Source organism: Pleurodeles waltl, chromosome 3_1 (assembly GCF_031143425.1).
Source record: "Pleurodeles waltl isolate 20211129_DDA chromosome 3_1, aPleWal1.hap1.20221129, whole genome shotgun sequence".
NCBI lineage: Eukaryota > Metazoa > Chordata > Amphibia > Caudata > Salamandridae > Pleurodeles > Pleurodeles waltl.
In genome coordinates this window covers 701828219-701846498 of record NC_090440.1, presented here as the reverse complement: position 1 = coordinate 701846498, position 18280 = coordinate 701828219, and the positions used below count along the sequence as shown (strand labels likewise).

Below are 18280 nucleotides of genomic sequence, written 5' to 3'. Positions count from 1 at the left end.
CTGGCGGTGCTCCCATGGCATTCTGACCGCGGCGGTACAGCCGCGGTCAGATACAGGAAACCGGCGGTGGAAACCGCTGCAGCGCCGCCATGGGGATTCCGACCCCCTTACCGCCAGCCTTGTTCTGGCGGTTTTGACCGCCAGAACCTGGCTGGCGGTAACGGGTGTCGTGGGGCCCCCTAACAGGGCCCCACCAAGATTTTCAGTGTCTGCCACGCAGACACTGAAAATCGCGACGGTGCAACTGCACCCGTCGCACCCCTTCCACTCCGCCTGCTCCATTCGGAGCCGGCATCTTCATGGAAGGGGGTTTCCCGCTGGGCTGGCGGGCGGTCTTCTGGCGGTCGCCCGCCAGCCCAGCGGGAAACTCAGAATTACCGCGGCGGTCTTTTGACCGCGCAGCGGTATTCTGCCGGCGGGACTTTGGCGGGCGGCCTCGGCCGCCTGCCAAAGTCAGAATGACCCCCTTAGTCTTGGCCAACCTTGTGTGCTGTTAATGAGTCAAAACTTCTCTTGTTACCCCCTCCTTGCCGCCCCCTCGTGCGAGGGGGGCATCAAAAGAGTACAACAATACACAGACACAGGCAGGGATGGAGAAAGTGGACAGAACATTGACAAGCTCCAACTGCACATAAATTAGGCACATAAGAAGTGCGTCGCTCCAATGCAGACTTGCATAACTGGTGTGCCAATGAAATGGACATAGGCTGGTAATTAGGCAAAAATCCATGTGTGCAGATTGACTGAATCAACTAATAGCTGAGGCATGCAAGTGTATCTATATATGAATGGCTCTGCTACCAACAGCTGAGGGAGGCTCACATTTTGTCCCTCCCGCCTTGTACATCGTATAAGCTCTCCAGACCTAAATATGCACTTACTAGCAGTTATGTTTTCTATATTGAAGATATATGCTTCTCTGTTCTTAGCAAACAAGACCTGCACCTGTTCCTACACAAAAATACTGCCCCTATGTTTTTGTGCATGCTTTAGTTGAGCCACTCAAAATTCCTTACTACCCATTTTAAGCTTTCCTTTTTGTTTTGCCTCATTTCCAGTGCACTCCTTTTTTATGGTATATTTGAATATCTGACTATGGTCCTCAGTCTGTCTGTGGTTGAATATTAATTTCTGTTAATGGTAAATGTATTGGTGTGGTTTGTGGAATTTCCTCAATATCTTTCCATACTGTACTGTAAGGTATAAATATCTATTGATGAATCTGGGCACCCTTGGTTTACCCAATGTAGAAAACGTGCCAGTTAGTCCATGGCAGAGCAGGACTGAAGCAGTCAGCCTCCTCTCCAAATCTGGCTCACAAGTAGCTAAGTGCTCTTATATTTGTAGCAGATATTTCTGCCATCCTAGTTGTGTTTCACTTCCTTCAAGTTCTTATGGTAGTCCCACGGCCTTAAAAACAGATGTTAAGCAGAGTGAACCTCTTTTAGAGCGACATGTAGTGCATCATTCCGCAACCTAGTGGTTGTGTCTGGAAATATTCCGCAGGACAAAGATTTTTTAGGTTGAGCTTGGCAGCAAGCAGTGCTGTCCGCAAGACGTGTTGTATTGACTGTGGGCTTTTAACCACGCCCACTCTTGCCTTTTGTTCTTTGTTGTGCTTGTCTTTAATGCTTCCTTTTCGTTGGCCCATTTTTAGGGTCGAGCCTGCGTCGCATGCATATCGCTAGCGAGACACTTTAGGAATTAGAAAAGGGCTCGGAGCCCCGTCCACGTCACGTCAGTGCCTTTCATTGGTTCATGGGCTTGCCAGTTAGAATCTGCTTGCTTTGATTAGTGGATTGCACGCATCCGTCATGCCTTTTCTGGTGGTTAGCCCTCCTCGAGCGCAGCGACCAAGTACAGAAAACATGCGAGGCTCGCTGTCTCCCGTCAGGTTTGTGGACACTTTTTCTCTATTTTTGCAGCGCAATCTCGCTTGGCAGAAGTCGAGCGCTTGCATAATATCGACCCTGTTACACAGTTACTTGCACTTTTGCCAGTTATGTACATAATTTCACTTTTACCGATAGGTTTCATTACGAGTGAACTGTAGCAGCGCGATCGCACAGTTTTTTTCTTTTAACGTGGCAAGAAAAATCCGGTTGGGAATTTACAACTGGTAATAGCTGTAACTCAGACAAATGCGAGATCCGTTGCATTGCAAATGCTTGTTCTAAATGCCGCTGTGTTTAGTTCTGCTGCACACCCGTGCTCGTTCGGTAAGCGTGTTCCGTTTCAGTTTGTGAAAGCATCCTATACTAGGTGTAGAGACCTTTGTTTTACAGAAATCCTTGTGTTCCACAGTCGACAAGGCGTCTCTGGCCTGCTTGTTAGCTTTGTCTCTGGAAATGGATCATGTGGCCTGAGGCTATCGGAGCACTCCGTTGACCCATGAGTTTGTTCCACGGTTGCTATGTCTCCAAAACCGCAGTGCGGCCGTTGCGTGTGATCGCTTCATGGAGAGCCACCCAACCCCCATTAGCTTGAAGAGTGCCTCTTCGATTGCCACGGTTTGTTCCATTCTCTGCCCCTTCCATTCCTTTCCATTGCCACTTTCAAGTGCTGTATCTTCAAGACCCGGGTTGAGAGAGTGGCGGGATGGTGTACTGTTTCTCGGGGCCCAATTTACTGCAGGGCTGGACATGACATCTACCGCGTTTCCCAATAATTTATTTAGTATATCACCCTCTTGTTTGCTATCTGTCAAACTGATTGAACTGAAAGCCACCCGTTGTTGATTCATGTCTTCTGTTTCAATGTTTATTAATAATTGTTCATGTAAGAAGTCCCTGTTCTACAATCACTTCTACCACAGTGTTTTTGGAATCTTAACAGATATTTTACCTTTTGCTACGCCAGCACCCAATGTAAAGCATTATAATTGGTGTTTTCGCTTGCAGTATTGGTGCAGTGCATCAGTGGCCTAGTACAACTGATTACAAGCCGCTGATTAAAATAGAGATCTCTTATGTCAATATGGAGAGTTAAAAGAGGCTGTTGATACCAGCAGCTGTTTGTGGACACAGCTGATCTTGTGCCTGTCCTTCAGTCGGAGAAACGGAACAAATCCTATGTACAGACAGGTGTTTTCTAAACTAACAAATTCACAGTTTCCTCCTGCCTTAAACTGCCATCACAAAAAACATCAGGTTCCCTTAACCTCCCTATGTGCTACTGAAAGTAATTTAATCTCCACAGGGGTGGCATACCAATTTTCTGAAAGGGAGTATGATTGCGCATAAATCCATACTAATGCTAATAGTCACTGTGCACACCTTTCTTCAAATGGCCTGCCCCGGACACCATTCGCAGTGTTGGTTCATAGGTAAATTATTTTTAATGTGGCAAACATGGTGTCACAGATAAGTGGCGGGGCCACCTGCAAGGGCAAATCATGAAGATTGAGTGCATGTGTGTAAAAAAAAATGTGTGTGTAAATAATATAGATTACCTAGTGGTGGTTTCTACTAGGTCAGTGGTTCCCAACCTTTTGCATTCTGTGGACCCCCACTTTAACATTAATGGAACCCAGGGACCCCCACTGAATCATCATGGGAATCTGGGGACCCGCCTGAGTTATTACTGAAAGCTGTGGACCTAATTTGTAAATATTTGCTAATATTTTTTAATTTTCTAGGCTCTCGCGGACCCCCCTGAGAAGGCTTCGCGGACCCCCAGGGGTCCCCGGACCACAGGTTGGGAACCACTGTTCTAGGTAGTCATAGTTAGGACCCGGTTTCTATTGAAATAATTTGTTTGTATTGCTAAAAGAAAATATGACACTCACTTCATCTGCTGTATGGAAAGTTTCAGGGTGATCTGTCAAGCAAGGCCCGAGCAAAAATGTGTGTGGGCGGTCCCAAAACATGTTTTCCTCATTCATTTTTCCATAGGGATCTTGAACAGCAATAGCGCCCAATGGACAGAATTACCCCAACTGTGGCAGAAAGGTAACCTGTGGTCCAGAAAGAGCCCTTTTTAGGTGGAGCACGCAAGCGCTTTGACCTGTTGTAAGTATTGTGGGCATTTAACCATACCCACCTCATGCCCATCACTTTCCCTAGTTCGTGGGCTTGCCTTTCAAATATCACTTGGTGTCATTGGTAAATGCTTTACGTTTGTCCCACCTTGGGACGGTTTGGTTAACTGCCTTGGACACTGACCCTGTTACAGCGATAATTGCACGATTGCCGATATACTTCAGTGCGGGCGAACTTGTTTTTTCTTTTGTCTGCGCTACGTGGCTGCGATGGCGCTCACAGCACGAACTCTATTAGTGGTATCGTTTTTACATTATATGTACTCTGATCTGCTTAGTACAAGTTCTTTGGAGCAGGCATATTAACCCTGTGCTCTACCTTATGATGACTCCAAGCTTCCACTAGACAAAAGTACGTTCTCTCTCCAGAATGAACATTAAATTGCCAGAGTTATTTTGACATTTTTACATTACATGCACTTTGTGATTTGCCTAGTACATGTTGTTTGCAGCAGGCACATTAACCATGTGCGCTATCTTATGATGACTCCAATCTTCCACTAGAAAAAAGTATGTTCTCTTGGCTGCCATGGAGCTCGTAGTGCGAACTTGATTGTTGGTATCATTTTTACATTATAAGCAGTCTAACCTGCTTAGTACATTCTTTGCAGCAGGCATATATACCTTGTGCACTACCTTATGATGACTCCAGGCTTCCACTAGACAAAAGTATGTTCTCTATCCAGGAAGAACATAAATCGCCAGAGTTATTTTGACATTTTTGCATTATGTGCACTTTGTGATTTGCCTAGCACGCGTTCTTTGCAGCAGGCACATTAAACCTCTGTACTACCTTATAATGAGTCCAGGCTTCCACTAGACAAAAGTATGTTCTGTGTCCAGAAAGAACATTAACCCTTTGTGCTACCTTATGAGTCCAAACTCCCACCAGGCAAAAGTACATTCTCTCTCCAAAAAGAACATTAATCACTAGTTATTTTGACATTTTTACATTATATGCACTCTGATCTGCTTAGTACACGTTCTTTGCAGCACACATATTCATTCTGGGACTTGGAGTTTTATTTTTACAACTGGATACAAGTTGGAAACCACCCCTCGAGTAGTATTCGTAGAGTTCTCCAGCTCCCTAGTTTGATGCGTAATTCGCTCATTTAGTTTGTTTCAGCTTTGTATTCTGGGACTTGGAGTTTTATTTTTAGAATGTGATACAAGCTGCAAATACAAAGCAGAAACCTGACTAGATGAACTACACACTTTTGAGTCTGTGAAACTTTAGCTGTGTGAGCGTGTATTTCTAAAACTAACCTCGAGGAGAGCTACACTTGATTATGCTGTAGAATGGTCAATATTTTATCACTAATATTACCGTTCAAGACTGACTGAGGATCCTTGATATCATGTGAGGTGGCTATCCACAAGCAAGTGAAAAATAATGTGCGTTTTGCTCGACTCCCCAGACTGCGGTAAAGGGACAGTGATCCAATAAGCACGCATTCTTGGAGTACAATTATTTATTCATTGCCCTGCAGTCAATGCCGCCTGTACCAACTGCCAAGTAAATATGTTTTGCACCTGAGAGTAGGTTGTGTTTTAAGGGCCTTGTTTAAAAAATATTTTAGTAGACCTTCTAGCCCTTTAGGCATATGCAGGGCCACTGGAATTAAATGGCATAAAGGACTAAAATATGCGGCAGTGTTGACCAATTAATCTGGCAAAAAAAGTCCAGTTATGCATTTACTCCAACTCAAGTAAATGTGAGACCTATTGCATTGCAAATGCTTGTTTCTTTTTTGGAGTCAGTAATAGACTCAGTCTGTGATGCAGAGCACAAGCCCACAATGCCCCTTTTCATAATCTTCTTATTTATAAACCTCTTTCTGCCATTGGGTTAGGAAGTGAAAATTCCTTACTCCACAACATTTTATTAAATATTCTAACGACTCCTGCACCTCAGCAATAGCGTCATCAGAATGTAAGGAGAGCTTTAAAGTCTTCATTTGCTTTTCTAAATGGATGCAACAAACTGAAGGTTTGGCTGCCACTGTGATGCATGCTGGATTGTATATTTCTTGCATGCCTTAATGTGACTGCAGCTTTTCATTTATATGAAATGATGTGTTGATGAAACCTTTCCTTTATTTCTTCTGTTTTCAAATGGTGACAAAATAGAAAAAGTTTGAGCACCATGCAGCTCAATGTGTTTGTGAATCAATTGTTACTTCTAATTGGGTTTCAGTATATTATGTTTGCCTTTTAAAAAGGTAAAATGGAAGGCAGTCTTGGGTTTAGGTAGACGTTTGTTCCCTTAATGGTGTAGAGATTTATTTCTGTGTGTTTTCCCCGATCCTTAACATGCAGAGCCATTCCATGTAAACGTAATGAAGATACCCAAGGTGAACTGGTGGTATGTGTAATTAACTTTTTCTTGTAGTAAGGAGGAGATGGACCTTGAGTGTCTGAATTTAACTGTTTCCAATAAAAGGCTTAAAGCTGAGATTGCCTTCTTCCAAATGAAACTGAATAAAAAAAACAGGGCGCCGGGTAGGTTTTAGGGCAGGGTACTTACATTTTGATTAATTTACACTTTCAGGAATCAAAGGCGTCAAAAACCCCAATGTGGCCCAATCTACTTTTTATTTATTTCCAAAGAATTTAAATTGGAAGTTAAAGCACGGCTTCCAATGTTGAATATAAAACTAGATGTGAATGTCTCATCAGCAGTCCATTATAAATCTATGTGTACATCTATATACACTCACATTTACATAACCAAATCTTTCTGGATCACTCTGCAAGTCTCGTGGAGATGGGGGCTGGATTAGAGTACATGCCTGCTTCAGAATTTGGGGAAGGAGGAGGGTTTAAGAGAGGTAAAGAAGGCTTTTTGCATTCCTAACAGTTCTGTTTTATTGTTAACGAAAGTTGCCAGTAGAGAACATCCCAGACTTGTTCCCCTTTGGCACACTGGGTTTTTCTTGAACAGTGGTTGAAAGAGCTGCGACAGCACTGACATGATAAGTGGGATTATTGCAAACTGATTACACCTCCTGCTCTACTTTGGTTGGGAGAAGAGGCCATGACTAAAAACATTGGGGAACAATGATAGCAAAAGAAGGGCCTAACACCAAAGTGATGCCAAAATATAAGTATATGCATTTATGAGTAGGGGTGTGGTTGACACCAAGCGTTATGGTTGGGGTGGCACTTCCATTAAGGAGACGTCAACCAGGCATGACTGTTCACTTCCTCTATAGAGGGTCGTTGCACCATATCCGGCTCCAGCAGCCGTTGCAGGAGGTCTTGGCAGTCCTGTGTAACACTGAGGGGGCTTGGAATGGAGACCCCCTTCTGCTGCTTCCAAAGCATTTTAGGAATGTCTGTGTCATCAAAGGGCAGGCTGGCACAAAGCATGACATACAGAACTACTCCCAGGCCCCAGATGTCCCCCTTGCGACTATCATGAGGCACCCCTTGAAGAACCTCTGGTGCGGCGTAGGCGGTACTGCCACAAAAGGTGCGGCTTAGGTCTGCACTTGTGGTTGGAATTAGCTTGGCAAAGCCGAAATCTGTCAGCTTGAGGATAACCCCCTTGTGGAGTAGTGCATTTTCGCACTTAAGGTCTCTGTGGGCCACACCCCGGCTGTGTAGGTAGAGTATGGCCTCCACCAGCTGCCGAAAGAGGAGCTTGGTGCGGCCTTCTGGCATCGGCCCTCCCTGTGCCACACAGTCAAAAACGTCACCGCCCTCAGCCAGCTCCATCACCATGTAAATTTTTCCATCTGACGACTCCAGGGTCTCATAGACACGGATTATGTTCTTGTGATCCAGGCGTCGGACAATTTGTAGTTCACGAGGTAGGAAGCGCTGGATAAACTCTGTGGGTAGAAAGCAGTTAGAGTTAATGCTGGCACAGTCTAAAGTAATCCTCAAACCATGGTACAGTCTGTAAAACTCCTCCTTTAGTGATCCTCTCCTGTAGGCCTATTGATACTTGTTATAATACTAGTTGAATGGATTCACTTACATTTCTAGCATTTCAGTGGTAAATGTTTGTTTTACACACACACACTTAACATATTTACCCATGTGCCCGTATGCACACACACCCACCCACCCCCACTTCCAGCACTAGACCGAGGCTAAAAGGGGTGAGGATTGGCTATTCAGGACACTAGCAGGAATGTGAAGCAACGGATCAAATACTGAAGCATCCTCATTTTCACAATTCAAGTTCTAAACCAATCCTAACTGAATAGGGTATCATTTTACCAAAGACGCATTAATTCATAAATTATAGAAATGCTAATTAGGCATACAAATTAGAGAGAGGAAGTGACTGGAGCCAAGTTTGTAGCTTTTTGTGGCTGAGCAGAAGGGTCTTGAGGGCATGCTTGAACTCTGTGGTGGCAGTGATAGCTGGGAGCTAATTTCTAGTGCATTAAATAGATAATATCGGCTGCTTATGTCACATGGTGCTCAGCTGGCTTTTAGCAATCCAACATGTTAAGCATGGCAGAGCATAGTAAAGTGCTGTAGTATAGAGTGTGACAAGTTGGGGAGGTAGATTGGTGATGTCTCATGAAAAGCCCTATAACTACTCATTTGAGCAATTCCTACTCAGCCACGTGTTTGGTCGAGAGTCAGTCTGCTAAGCTGAAAGTGGTGGGATGTGTGTCCCTTTTGACAGAGAAAGACTAAAGCCTCCGTGACAAATTAATTCTCCTTCACTGTCATGTCAATGACAATAAGAGTGGGGAAGTATGAGAAACAGGCTATTACAATAGTCTGTTCAGATTTTTAGTTATTGTCAATAGGATCATGTGGTAAATAAGAAATATTAACAATGGGAGAGGTTACTTAATCATGAGCAATGTTCTATAAACATTAAAGTAATGGAACATAAACACAGACGGAACAAATTAGGGGTTGTAGTTCATGAATATATTCAATGTTTACAATCTGGTATAGCTTTAATGACTTGGTGATTATTGAGGGGACTAAGGGTGTTGTGATGTATGTTGAGAGAGATCCTGATAGATGGTAGGGATGGTGCAGGTCTGTGATATACAGCTAACCAATACATAAAGTGAATGAAAAGGAGATTTTGCACTTGGAGGTTTGTCTTCATTGAACAGATGGAGGTTGGCTGAGCAACAGAAGGAGGTAAATAACGACAATTGAGGCAGTCCTTAAAGCCAGGAATTTGGACCGGTTTATACTGCTGGCAGGAAGTCAATCTTCCTGATGTCATAGGTTATGGGGAGGGAAATGGGTGATGGTCGATGTGGACCAGTGCACAGGAAGGAAGGAAAGTATGCAGGTAGCAAAAACGATGCTTCATTGAATGGAGAGAAGGCATGCATAGGCCAACAAGCAGGCAGTTGGACAAACACTAATGCATTTTGAGTTTGAGGTGAGTAGAAGTCAGGAGCAGCTTCTTTTCGTGTTGAGTAATGGCAACCTACTTGCCGGAGATATGTTGGAGCTTTAAAACTGAGGCATAAACTAGTGTCAGCTAGCTTGTGATGTTTTCTTTAAGAGGGGTACAGTCAAGGACATCATGTAGTAGACATATTTATTTTGTTGTAGGTAGGAAATAGATGGCTTCTGTTTGCAATAAACTGAGCGTATGACATCCTGGAGCCAATTAGTGCCTGAAAACGTTAAGATAATTTGAGAGTGAAGTTGAGTTGAAACAGATGGGAAAGAGAAAAAAAATGATACATTTGTGTGAAGGTGGCAAGAAAAAATGGAGGACGTTATCACTTAAGAAGGACTGCATAACAGAAATAGTATTGATCCAAAGACTGAACCTGTACATTGAGTACTAGTACAAATGTGCATGTGTGGAGCATGTGAAGCCTGGCAGCAGTGACAAGTGATGAATATTTTACGTCTCCTTTTTCAGTTGAAAAACACACCAACTTTCCACGCTGAGAGATATGAGGCCAGGTTATCCCTGAGAAGATGAGGGTCAGCTGGAAAATAGATAATTTAGATCTTTGATGAATTGAGCACTGGGAATACTAGGGCCATCCAATGCCTAATGGATCACAGACAGTCTGAGATCCTAGCTGTTAGGTGCTGAGGAGGTATAAGGAAGGGTAGGAATAATTGTATTTTGCTTATCATCATTATACATATGCTAAAGAACGATAAAATGTCACCAAGAGAGGTAGAATAGAAGAAGAGAGGCCCCTTCCCAGTGCCCTAAAGAGCACCTAACGTAGTGGCATGAGCCGTGAAAACAAGGGGCACTTGAAGACCAAGAATGACCAGTTGGAATTGAGGAGATCCATTTCAGCTCTGCATCAACAATGCCAAGAGAGGTAAAGGTATTATCCTTTTGACTGCTAGGGCTTTCCCCTGGTGCTAAGCCCTTTTTGGATGTTATGGGAAGCTCATATACAAACCTTTGGAACGTATGTTCCACAAAAGGTACCCACATTAAATTTGCATATATTTTTTCACAACAGGCTGGGGATTCTAAAGGTACACAAGGTTTGTAGGTTCCTATAGACGGAACCAAGAAAATCACCAAAATATAGCAATTTTCTGTGGTAAAAATGTTCAAGAAAGTGCATTTTTGTTTCTAAAAACGACATCAACAAAAGGTTTGCTGTGCTAGGATCACCATCTTTCCAGCTTTTAGAAACAGAAGTAGCTCTATATCAAAAAAGAAGTGTTTTTTTACCACCATTTTTGCCTTTTTCTAAGAGGTAGTCCATTATTCCTGATTTTTGTGGTTTCAGCCTACTTAAAGTTTGTGGTGGAAGCATGTGAGACTTCTATCTGCGGATTGCTTACCTTAAACTATTTCCCAGGTGTCAGACTGGATCTGCAAAATCTTGAGCACTACCTCTGGGCACCGGTAGGTGGCATTGTTTGCTCCATGTTGGCGTCATCCACTCAGGAAGTGACGTGTGCAGTGCCTATTTAGTCGCCACCCAGCGTGCTGATATCAGTCCTTTTCTTTCCACCCAATCAGCGCAGATCCAAAGAGAGCTACCTCAGTTCATTTGTGGACTCTTTTTTCGATATTTTTCGGAATTCTTTTGAGTTTTTGCTCTGTGTGCAGTAGGGATGTGCCCACAAATTTGTAGAGTTTAGACCCTGTGGTTCTTGTCACAGGCATATGTCTCTGACAAACCCCCAACCTGGTTTGCCCGTGGTGCCTGGAGCCAGGCCATTACTCCAAGGTCTGTCCCAACTGTCAAGCGATAAACTCTAAGACGGTCCATGAGGGCGCCCTGAAGCTCCTGGTAGTCTGACATCAGATGACACCACACCACTCCAGGTCCCAGTCTAGAGAAAGGCCGCTGGCCCACTCCCCGAGTCATTCCTGCCGATCATCGTCGCACTCCAGGTCCTAGTCAAGCAGGCCCCATAAAAAAAGTCCAGACAGTTGACGCACAGTTCGACTTCACCGCACAAGGTGCAGGAATGACACCACAAATCTACGCCCTGCTCCCACAAGTCGGCTGTGGAGCCTGATTTGGGGGTCTGCTCCATGCCTCTCAGAATTTCACAAAGCAACCCTTTCCCAGCCAAAAGAATTTTATGAGGCCATACATCTCCTAGTTGGGCAGGTGGGCCTCTCTGAAGTGCCTTCAGATCCCACATGTTCGGCAGGAGCACCCAATGTATTCCTACCAGTGCGTTTGCACTCTGTGCCAGTCAGGCCTTTTGGATCCGTTCCTGGATCTGCTTTAATTGAGAGTCTGTGACCTTTCCCAGAGCCCCTTTCAATGGTGCCATTCTCCACGCTGACTCCATTGTTATACCCGACACTGATATGGAGCTGGATCAAAGTAGTCCAACGTCGACTCTTGCGCTGACTGGAACAAGATCCTCCAGGTCGGAGACAGTGCTTTCTTTATTGGTAGACCATATGTGGAACATGTATGGAATGGATCTGAGGATCCTTATGGTCACCCCAACCCCATGGAAGAGACTGAATATAACAGGTATGAGGAACTGGCGGTTGCCAGCAGTCTAGACGGCTCACCAGACACTGGCCTTGTCTCTCTTCCTAATGTGGGTACGGAGGAAGGAGTTCCATTTGCCATGATGGTAAGCAGGTCGTCTGAGATCCTGGACCCCACTTTGAGAGGCCCTAGCTCCTGTGACAGGAAAGGGCACAAAATGCAACATGGACAGACAACCTTTTTCCACTCAAATTGGACCGTTTTTTTTTTGCACTGTGGATTTTACACCCTGGCTGGATTGCCACTGTAGGCATCCTTCTCTGCTTGGGCAATTATGAAAACTAGATTTCTGTGATGTAAACCTCTGGAAACTGCAGGGATCCACAAAATTCCTACCACCCACCTGACACGCATTTCGCTAACTTTGCTAGAAAAGCAGACATTTGACGTGAGCAAATTTAGAGTGGTGCTGGTGTTGTAGGTTGCTCTGTACTGGAGCTGCTCTCCACCTAAATTTGGGAACTACCCAGCATTCTCTGCTCTTTTGCATAATTTATTCATCACTCTATGCCTGAAAGGGTATTGTTTTGATTTGTACTGGGTGATCCCTTGTGCCTGGACAAAGCTAAACCTCTATGAAGAGCTATAATATTAGCGAAACACATGCCAGGGGTTGCTTTTGCTCATTCCAGGTTAGCTTGTATGGTATTTTACCAATTCAAAGTTGTAATATTGTGCCTGGAGTGGTGAAAGGCTTTTGCCATTTACAGCTCGGCAAGGTTGGCACTGAGCTAATCCTATGCTTAAAGACCTTGTTTTATATTTCCAGTTCAGCGTGGATGACTCTGTGCTAAATCTATGCTTAAAAACTTTGCTAGAAAAGCAGACATTTGAGGTGAGCAAATTTAGAGTGGCGCTGGTGTTGGAAACTTGGAAACTACCCAGAGTTCTCTCTACTCTATGATATATAAAGTTAAAGCTAAAAATGGTTATGGGAATGCCCTAAATGTCTTTTTTCAAAGGGTCCCATACCATGATTAAAAACAATTCAACCCAATGCTAAAGTGAAACTCCAATGATTCCGCATCTCTTGTATGCCAACATGTTTCGGTCAAATTCAAAACTGCCCAATGAGTCACTCTGCGTTCTCCTCCCTACCGTCCCTTTTCTAGCCCTAGGGGTGTGTGTGTGCTAAAGGAAGCATGGGGCTCTCCTACCTGATCATTGAAGAAAAATATAAAGGGTATGGAGAATATATATCCAATAGCTTCATTTCTGCAACACATAGGTATTCATACTGTAAAGTGCTTTTGTACATATGAGACCTTACACAGTTCCAAACTGTGCAAACCATGCATACAAGGTGCCCAAAATCCCTTGCACCACACCCTCAGTGTCCACTACACGCCATAAATCCAATCTTTGCTGATATATACTGCAGTGTATCTCAACTGTTAGTCATCTATGGCCTAGTATGTGTGGACGTATATTTTAGTAGGACAAATCTAATACGTGGCCTAGCTCAGCTAACTAGGTTTACTGGCAGGCTCCATCGACTTGAAGGGATCAGACGCTTACTTGTTTTCACACTTTCAAAAAGTAGAGAAGAGGCTCATCCTAACTGTTATCCATCCATATATCCTCATGCCTTATATGCCCTGTTCTCCAATGGACAAGAGAACTCTACTTATCTTTTTATTATTGTTATAATTAGAAGGTATGTGTCTTACTTGTATCCAATGAACAAAGTGTGCTCTTATTTGTTTATCTCTATGACCACTTGTGCTGCTTTGTATAGTATCCCAAGTGTCTCCATTCCAACACTCTATAATGCATGCACGATATACTGAGGCTGACTACATGTAACACATAACCCTTTCAGTATGCCTATCAGATATCCTTTTCTCTTTTACTCTTAGCACCACATTACTCATGTTCCAAATGGGCTCCGTATTTTAAGTTAATATCTCAATTATGCAGTGCTAGCATGTCACCTGAACCCCAAAATGCCTTGTGCCTGCTGTTACTTAATACACCAAGGGAATACCATCACCAATAATATCTAGATTGCTCTCCTCTGCCGCGTCAGACACCCGACCAGCAGTTTTGGGTAGTTCTTAATGCTCACCTTCGAGAACACCACCCCTTTCACATTGCATATGCCGATCATGGGGAATTATGGGAATTATGGTTCTCTTTCTAGTTCTCCACATCTGGTATGAGACAACCATGCTTAGCATAATCCTGCCATTTAGTGTTGGGTTTAGAAGTGTGCAAGTTGTTTTTTTCGAAGAAAGTCATTTGAGCCACACGGTACAGTGACTCCTCCTCTTGCTGGTAATGCACATGGGCATCGACTGAATTGTTAGATTATTTTCTTCCGCCATCAGGTTCAGATGTGTGCTCCTCTGCTCTGGTTCAACACAGTCATCGTTTGTCCCTTCCATACCTTAACGTCGGTATTGGTTTTTAATTGAGTTTCTTTAAAGTCTTCCTCATCTCTCCATCAACGTCGACTTTGTCAGGGCGACTCAAATCAACTGCGGCCCCGGTGGGCCTTCAGGGCCAACATTATCTTCCACATTGCCTCTACATCATGTTTACCTGGTGATAGAACAAATGCTCTCCAGATTCTGCCCTTGGTGCCACGACAAGTACCCACGCACAGATCTCCATCAGGTGTGTAACTTTTGCCTCTCTCTAGACCATCAGGAAGCCAGCTGTTAGGCCTGCAGATCCTTTCAGTGCAAGAAGACCCTGTGGGGTTGACAAGCTCAACTGCTTGAGATGAGCTCTTGCTCTGAGTTCAAAGTGCAGGACATCATGCCGGGACAACCTCTAGCACAGTGCTTCCATCCTTGCCCCAACACCAGCAACCCATTTAAAAAACTCAGGACCAACCAAAATCTTCACTTGGGCCACCACAGCCCTCAGACCATGGTTGGCAACAAGCAGCTGTGTCAGATACACCCAGCCCCAGCTCAGTTCCGAAAACACAGCTGAAGATATATGCTCTTGAACTTACTCCCTCACCATCAGAGTAGGGCCAAACATCAGACTCCAGAGTGTCAGCACTGAAGCACCACTCCACATTGGCGTCAAATCACCCATCGACCCATGACTCTCACCATTGAAAGCCTTGGAGTTGAAAAGTCTGGCATCGAAAGCCTTGGAGTCAAAAGGCTCAGCATCAAAAGCCTCAGAAACAAAGGTTGAGTTGAAGGCAAAATCATACTCCTGTGCAAAGCACACAGTTGAATCCGAAACAGTGGAACCTGTGCTTCATCGCATGCAGGAGGAAAGAGACTTAGGCCAAAAAATCTGTTCATTCACCCAGACACTGGACGTATCCTGGCTAGACCTCCTCATTCTGGTGCACAGCCAGCCAAGAGACAACTTACTTTTGAGGAAGTTTGGACATACCTATACTATCCGTGCACAGTAAGAAGGCTCAGAAAGCAACTAGCCCTGTGCATACCATCCCAGCACCAGCTGCAGCACTACCTTCACCAGAATCATATTCTCCAGAGGGTTCTATTCATTATTTCAGTGGGGACAGGGATAACAGTGATCAGTACTCCATTCCACATCAGAAACACCCATGCTTAAGGATATGCTGAGACACACACCTGACATCTTTAAAGACCCAGTTAAGACACATGCCCTTATTCCAAGGGTCAATAAAAAGTATAAACCTTCCCCAACTAACCCTACATACATGAGAGGCCAACTCCCTCCTAACTCTGGTGGTCACCACAGCAAAGAAAAGGGAGACTTCACAAAAATCTGGTGAGGCGCCCCCACCAGACAAGGAAAGTAAAAAGATAGATGCAGCGAGGAAGAGGGTAGATGCTCAGGCTGCCAACTAGTGAAGGAATGCCAACTTCTCTGGCCTGCGCTCTTTATAGAGTAGTGCTCATTGAGGCGAGATGAAGGAGCTCCTCCAACATCTCCTGAGGAACATTAAAGAAAGGACATTTGGGATCGCCTTGGAGGGTAAATTAATTGCAAACATCCATTCACTGCGCCCTTGATGGTGCCGACAAAAGAAGCAAGGAACATTAACTTTTGTGTACTCCTCAGACGTCAAGCGTGGCTTAGAGTTTCAGGCTTCAAACCCAAAGTGCATCCTTGCATTGCTTTTTGATGGCGAACACCTAGTTGACCCTCAAGTACACACTCTACTTGAAAAAATAAAAAAAATATAGCAAGACTGACAAATCTATGGGGGCGTAACAAACATAATCACAACGTATCTTCTTTTACCACTCCCCCTATTGTGGAGGGACGAAATTCATCCCTACAGATCCCTCAACCTCTTACCAATGCCTCCAGCCACACACCACCTTGCCCAGGAATTACTACAGGGGCTCCTTGTAGGGGCAATAATTCCAGGGGTTAAGCCAACTGGGTTTCACTAAACCCTTCACCACCTCCACTAAACCCTGACTTGCTAACCATCCCCCGACCACACAACACTTGTCGGGGGTGGGGCAACTACAAGGGCTCTTTCCCACCTGACGGAACATCACCTCCAACCAGTGGGTGTGAGATATTATCAACATGGTTATTCTCTGGAGTTCACTGCCACACCTCCAAACATTCCACCTCACAAACAAATTTTCCCTAGCACATCAACAGTTGCCCAAGAAGGAATTCTAGGCACTTTTTTAAAAAAGAGGCCATAGAACCAGTGCCAACACACCAGCAAGGCACAAGAGTCTATTCACTCTACTTCTTTTTTCCCTAAAAGGAGTGGTCCTTGAGACTAGTCTTGGACCTCAGACCCCAAAAAGAATATAGCCTCTCAGAGCACTTTCACATCGTCACTCTTTAATATGTCATCCCACTACTACAACAACACGACTTATGGCAGCACTCAACCTAAAAGATGCTTATTTCCACATTCCCATTGACTGCGTGCATCGCCAATACCTCAGGTTCCTAATAAACAACAATCATTTTAATTTTCAATTCAAGGTGCTAACCTTCAGGGTCACAACCACTCCCAGGGTTTTCACCAAATGGTGTTGCAGTGGTAGCAGCTCACCTGTGCATACAAATCATACTTTTTCCATATTTATACGATTGGCTTATCAAAAGAAGTACTTGTCAATAGTGCTTCCAACACATTCAGGACACCATAAATTTACTTCATCAACTAGGGTTCACCATCAATGCAGTCAAACACCATCTACAGCACTCCAAATACAACCCTACGCAGGAGCCATTCTCAGTACACAATTAGGGCTAGCCTACCCCAATGCTGCCAGGATTCAGTCCTTCCAGGCACTTATTCTACTGTTTCAACCTCCTCAGCAAATAACGGGACAGTCATGTGTCTTCTCAGTATGATGACTTCATGCATAGCCATAGTGAGTCATGCCAGACTCAACATGCGTCCATTGCAACAGTGCTTAGCACGCCAGTGGTATCCAGCAGAGGGTCAATTGGAGGATCTGGTGTTGGTCGGCCATCAAGCTTGCCACTTCCTGCAATGGTGGTACACCAACAATCTCCTCAAAGGATGGCCTTTCTTTGATCCAGTTCTGCAAAGAACTATATCAAGACTCCCCCCTCACAGGATAGGAAGCGCATTCTCAAAATCTCACTATGCACGGAGGCTGGACACTCAGCCAGAAATACCTCCATATCAATCACCTGGATTTGCTAGCTGTTCATCTAGCGCACAGAGCCTTCCTTCCCCACCTGACTGGTAAGGTGTTCTTGATCAAAACAGACAACATGACTGCCATATACTATCTCCAAAGGCAGGGGGGAACCAGGTCCCCTCAGCTAGTCCAGACCATTTGTGAATAGGCTCTCTGATACAGCATCCATTGTTAGCGGCGTACCAGCCTGAAGCAGACAATAACTTTGCAGATCTTCTCAGCAGGGTACGTCAACAAGTCCACAAATGGGATGTCCGCCACCTAGAAGTAGACCTTTTTGCCACAGCAGAAAGTGCAAAATGTCAAAACTTTGCCTCCCGGTTCCCACAATGCACGGTGGATGAGCTGGTCAGGGATATTTGATTTGATTATGCTTTTCCACACTGTAGATGTAAGACGAGCCCTTATGTATATAGATAAAACCAAGTCATTTAGAAAAATACTGCAACTCTTTGTTGCTTTTTCAAAGCGACACAAAGGAAAAACTTTAAAACAGGCACTGCATGTTGGATTGTCAAATGCATTCAAACGTGCTATGCTAAAGCTAAAATAATTTTCCCTTTCCCTTTTAGAGTTCACTCCACTCATTAAAAAGAAGCCTCCATGGCCTTCCTAGGAAATATTCCTATAGCTGACAAATGTAAGACAGCTACATGGTCTACTCCATATACATTTAC

The 18280-nt window shown here is 44.3% G+C and overlaps 1 protein-coding gene across 1 annotated transcript in view; it reads right to left on the bottom strand.

Moving 5' to 3' along the window:
• Window positions 1–6509: 6509 nt before the first annotated feature.
• TSSK3 (testis specific serine kinase 3) overlaps window positions 6510–18280 on the bottom strand; it is a 48470-nt gene continuing 36699 nt past the window's right edge. The window contains exon 3 of the mRNA XM_069221471.1: window positions 6510–7878. Coding sequence (XP_069077572.1) covers window positions 7214–7878 — 665 coding nt within the window. The 3' untranslated portion in view covers window positions 6510–7213. The remainder of the gene's footprint in view (window positions 7879–18280) is intronic.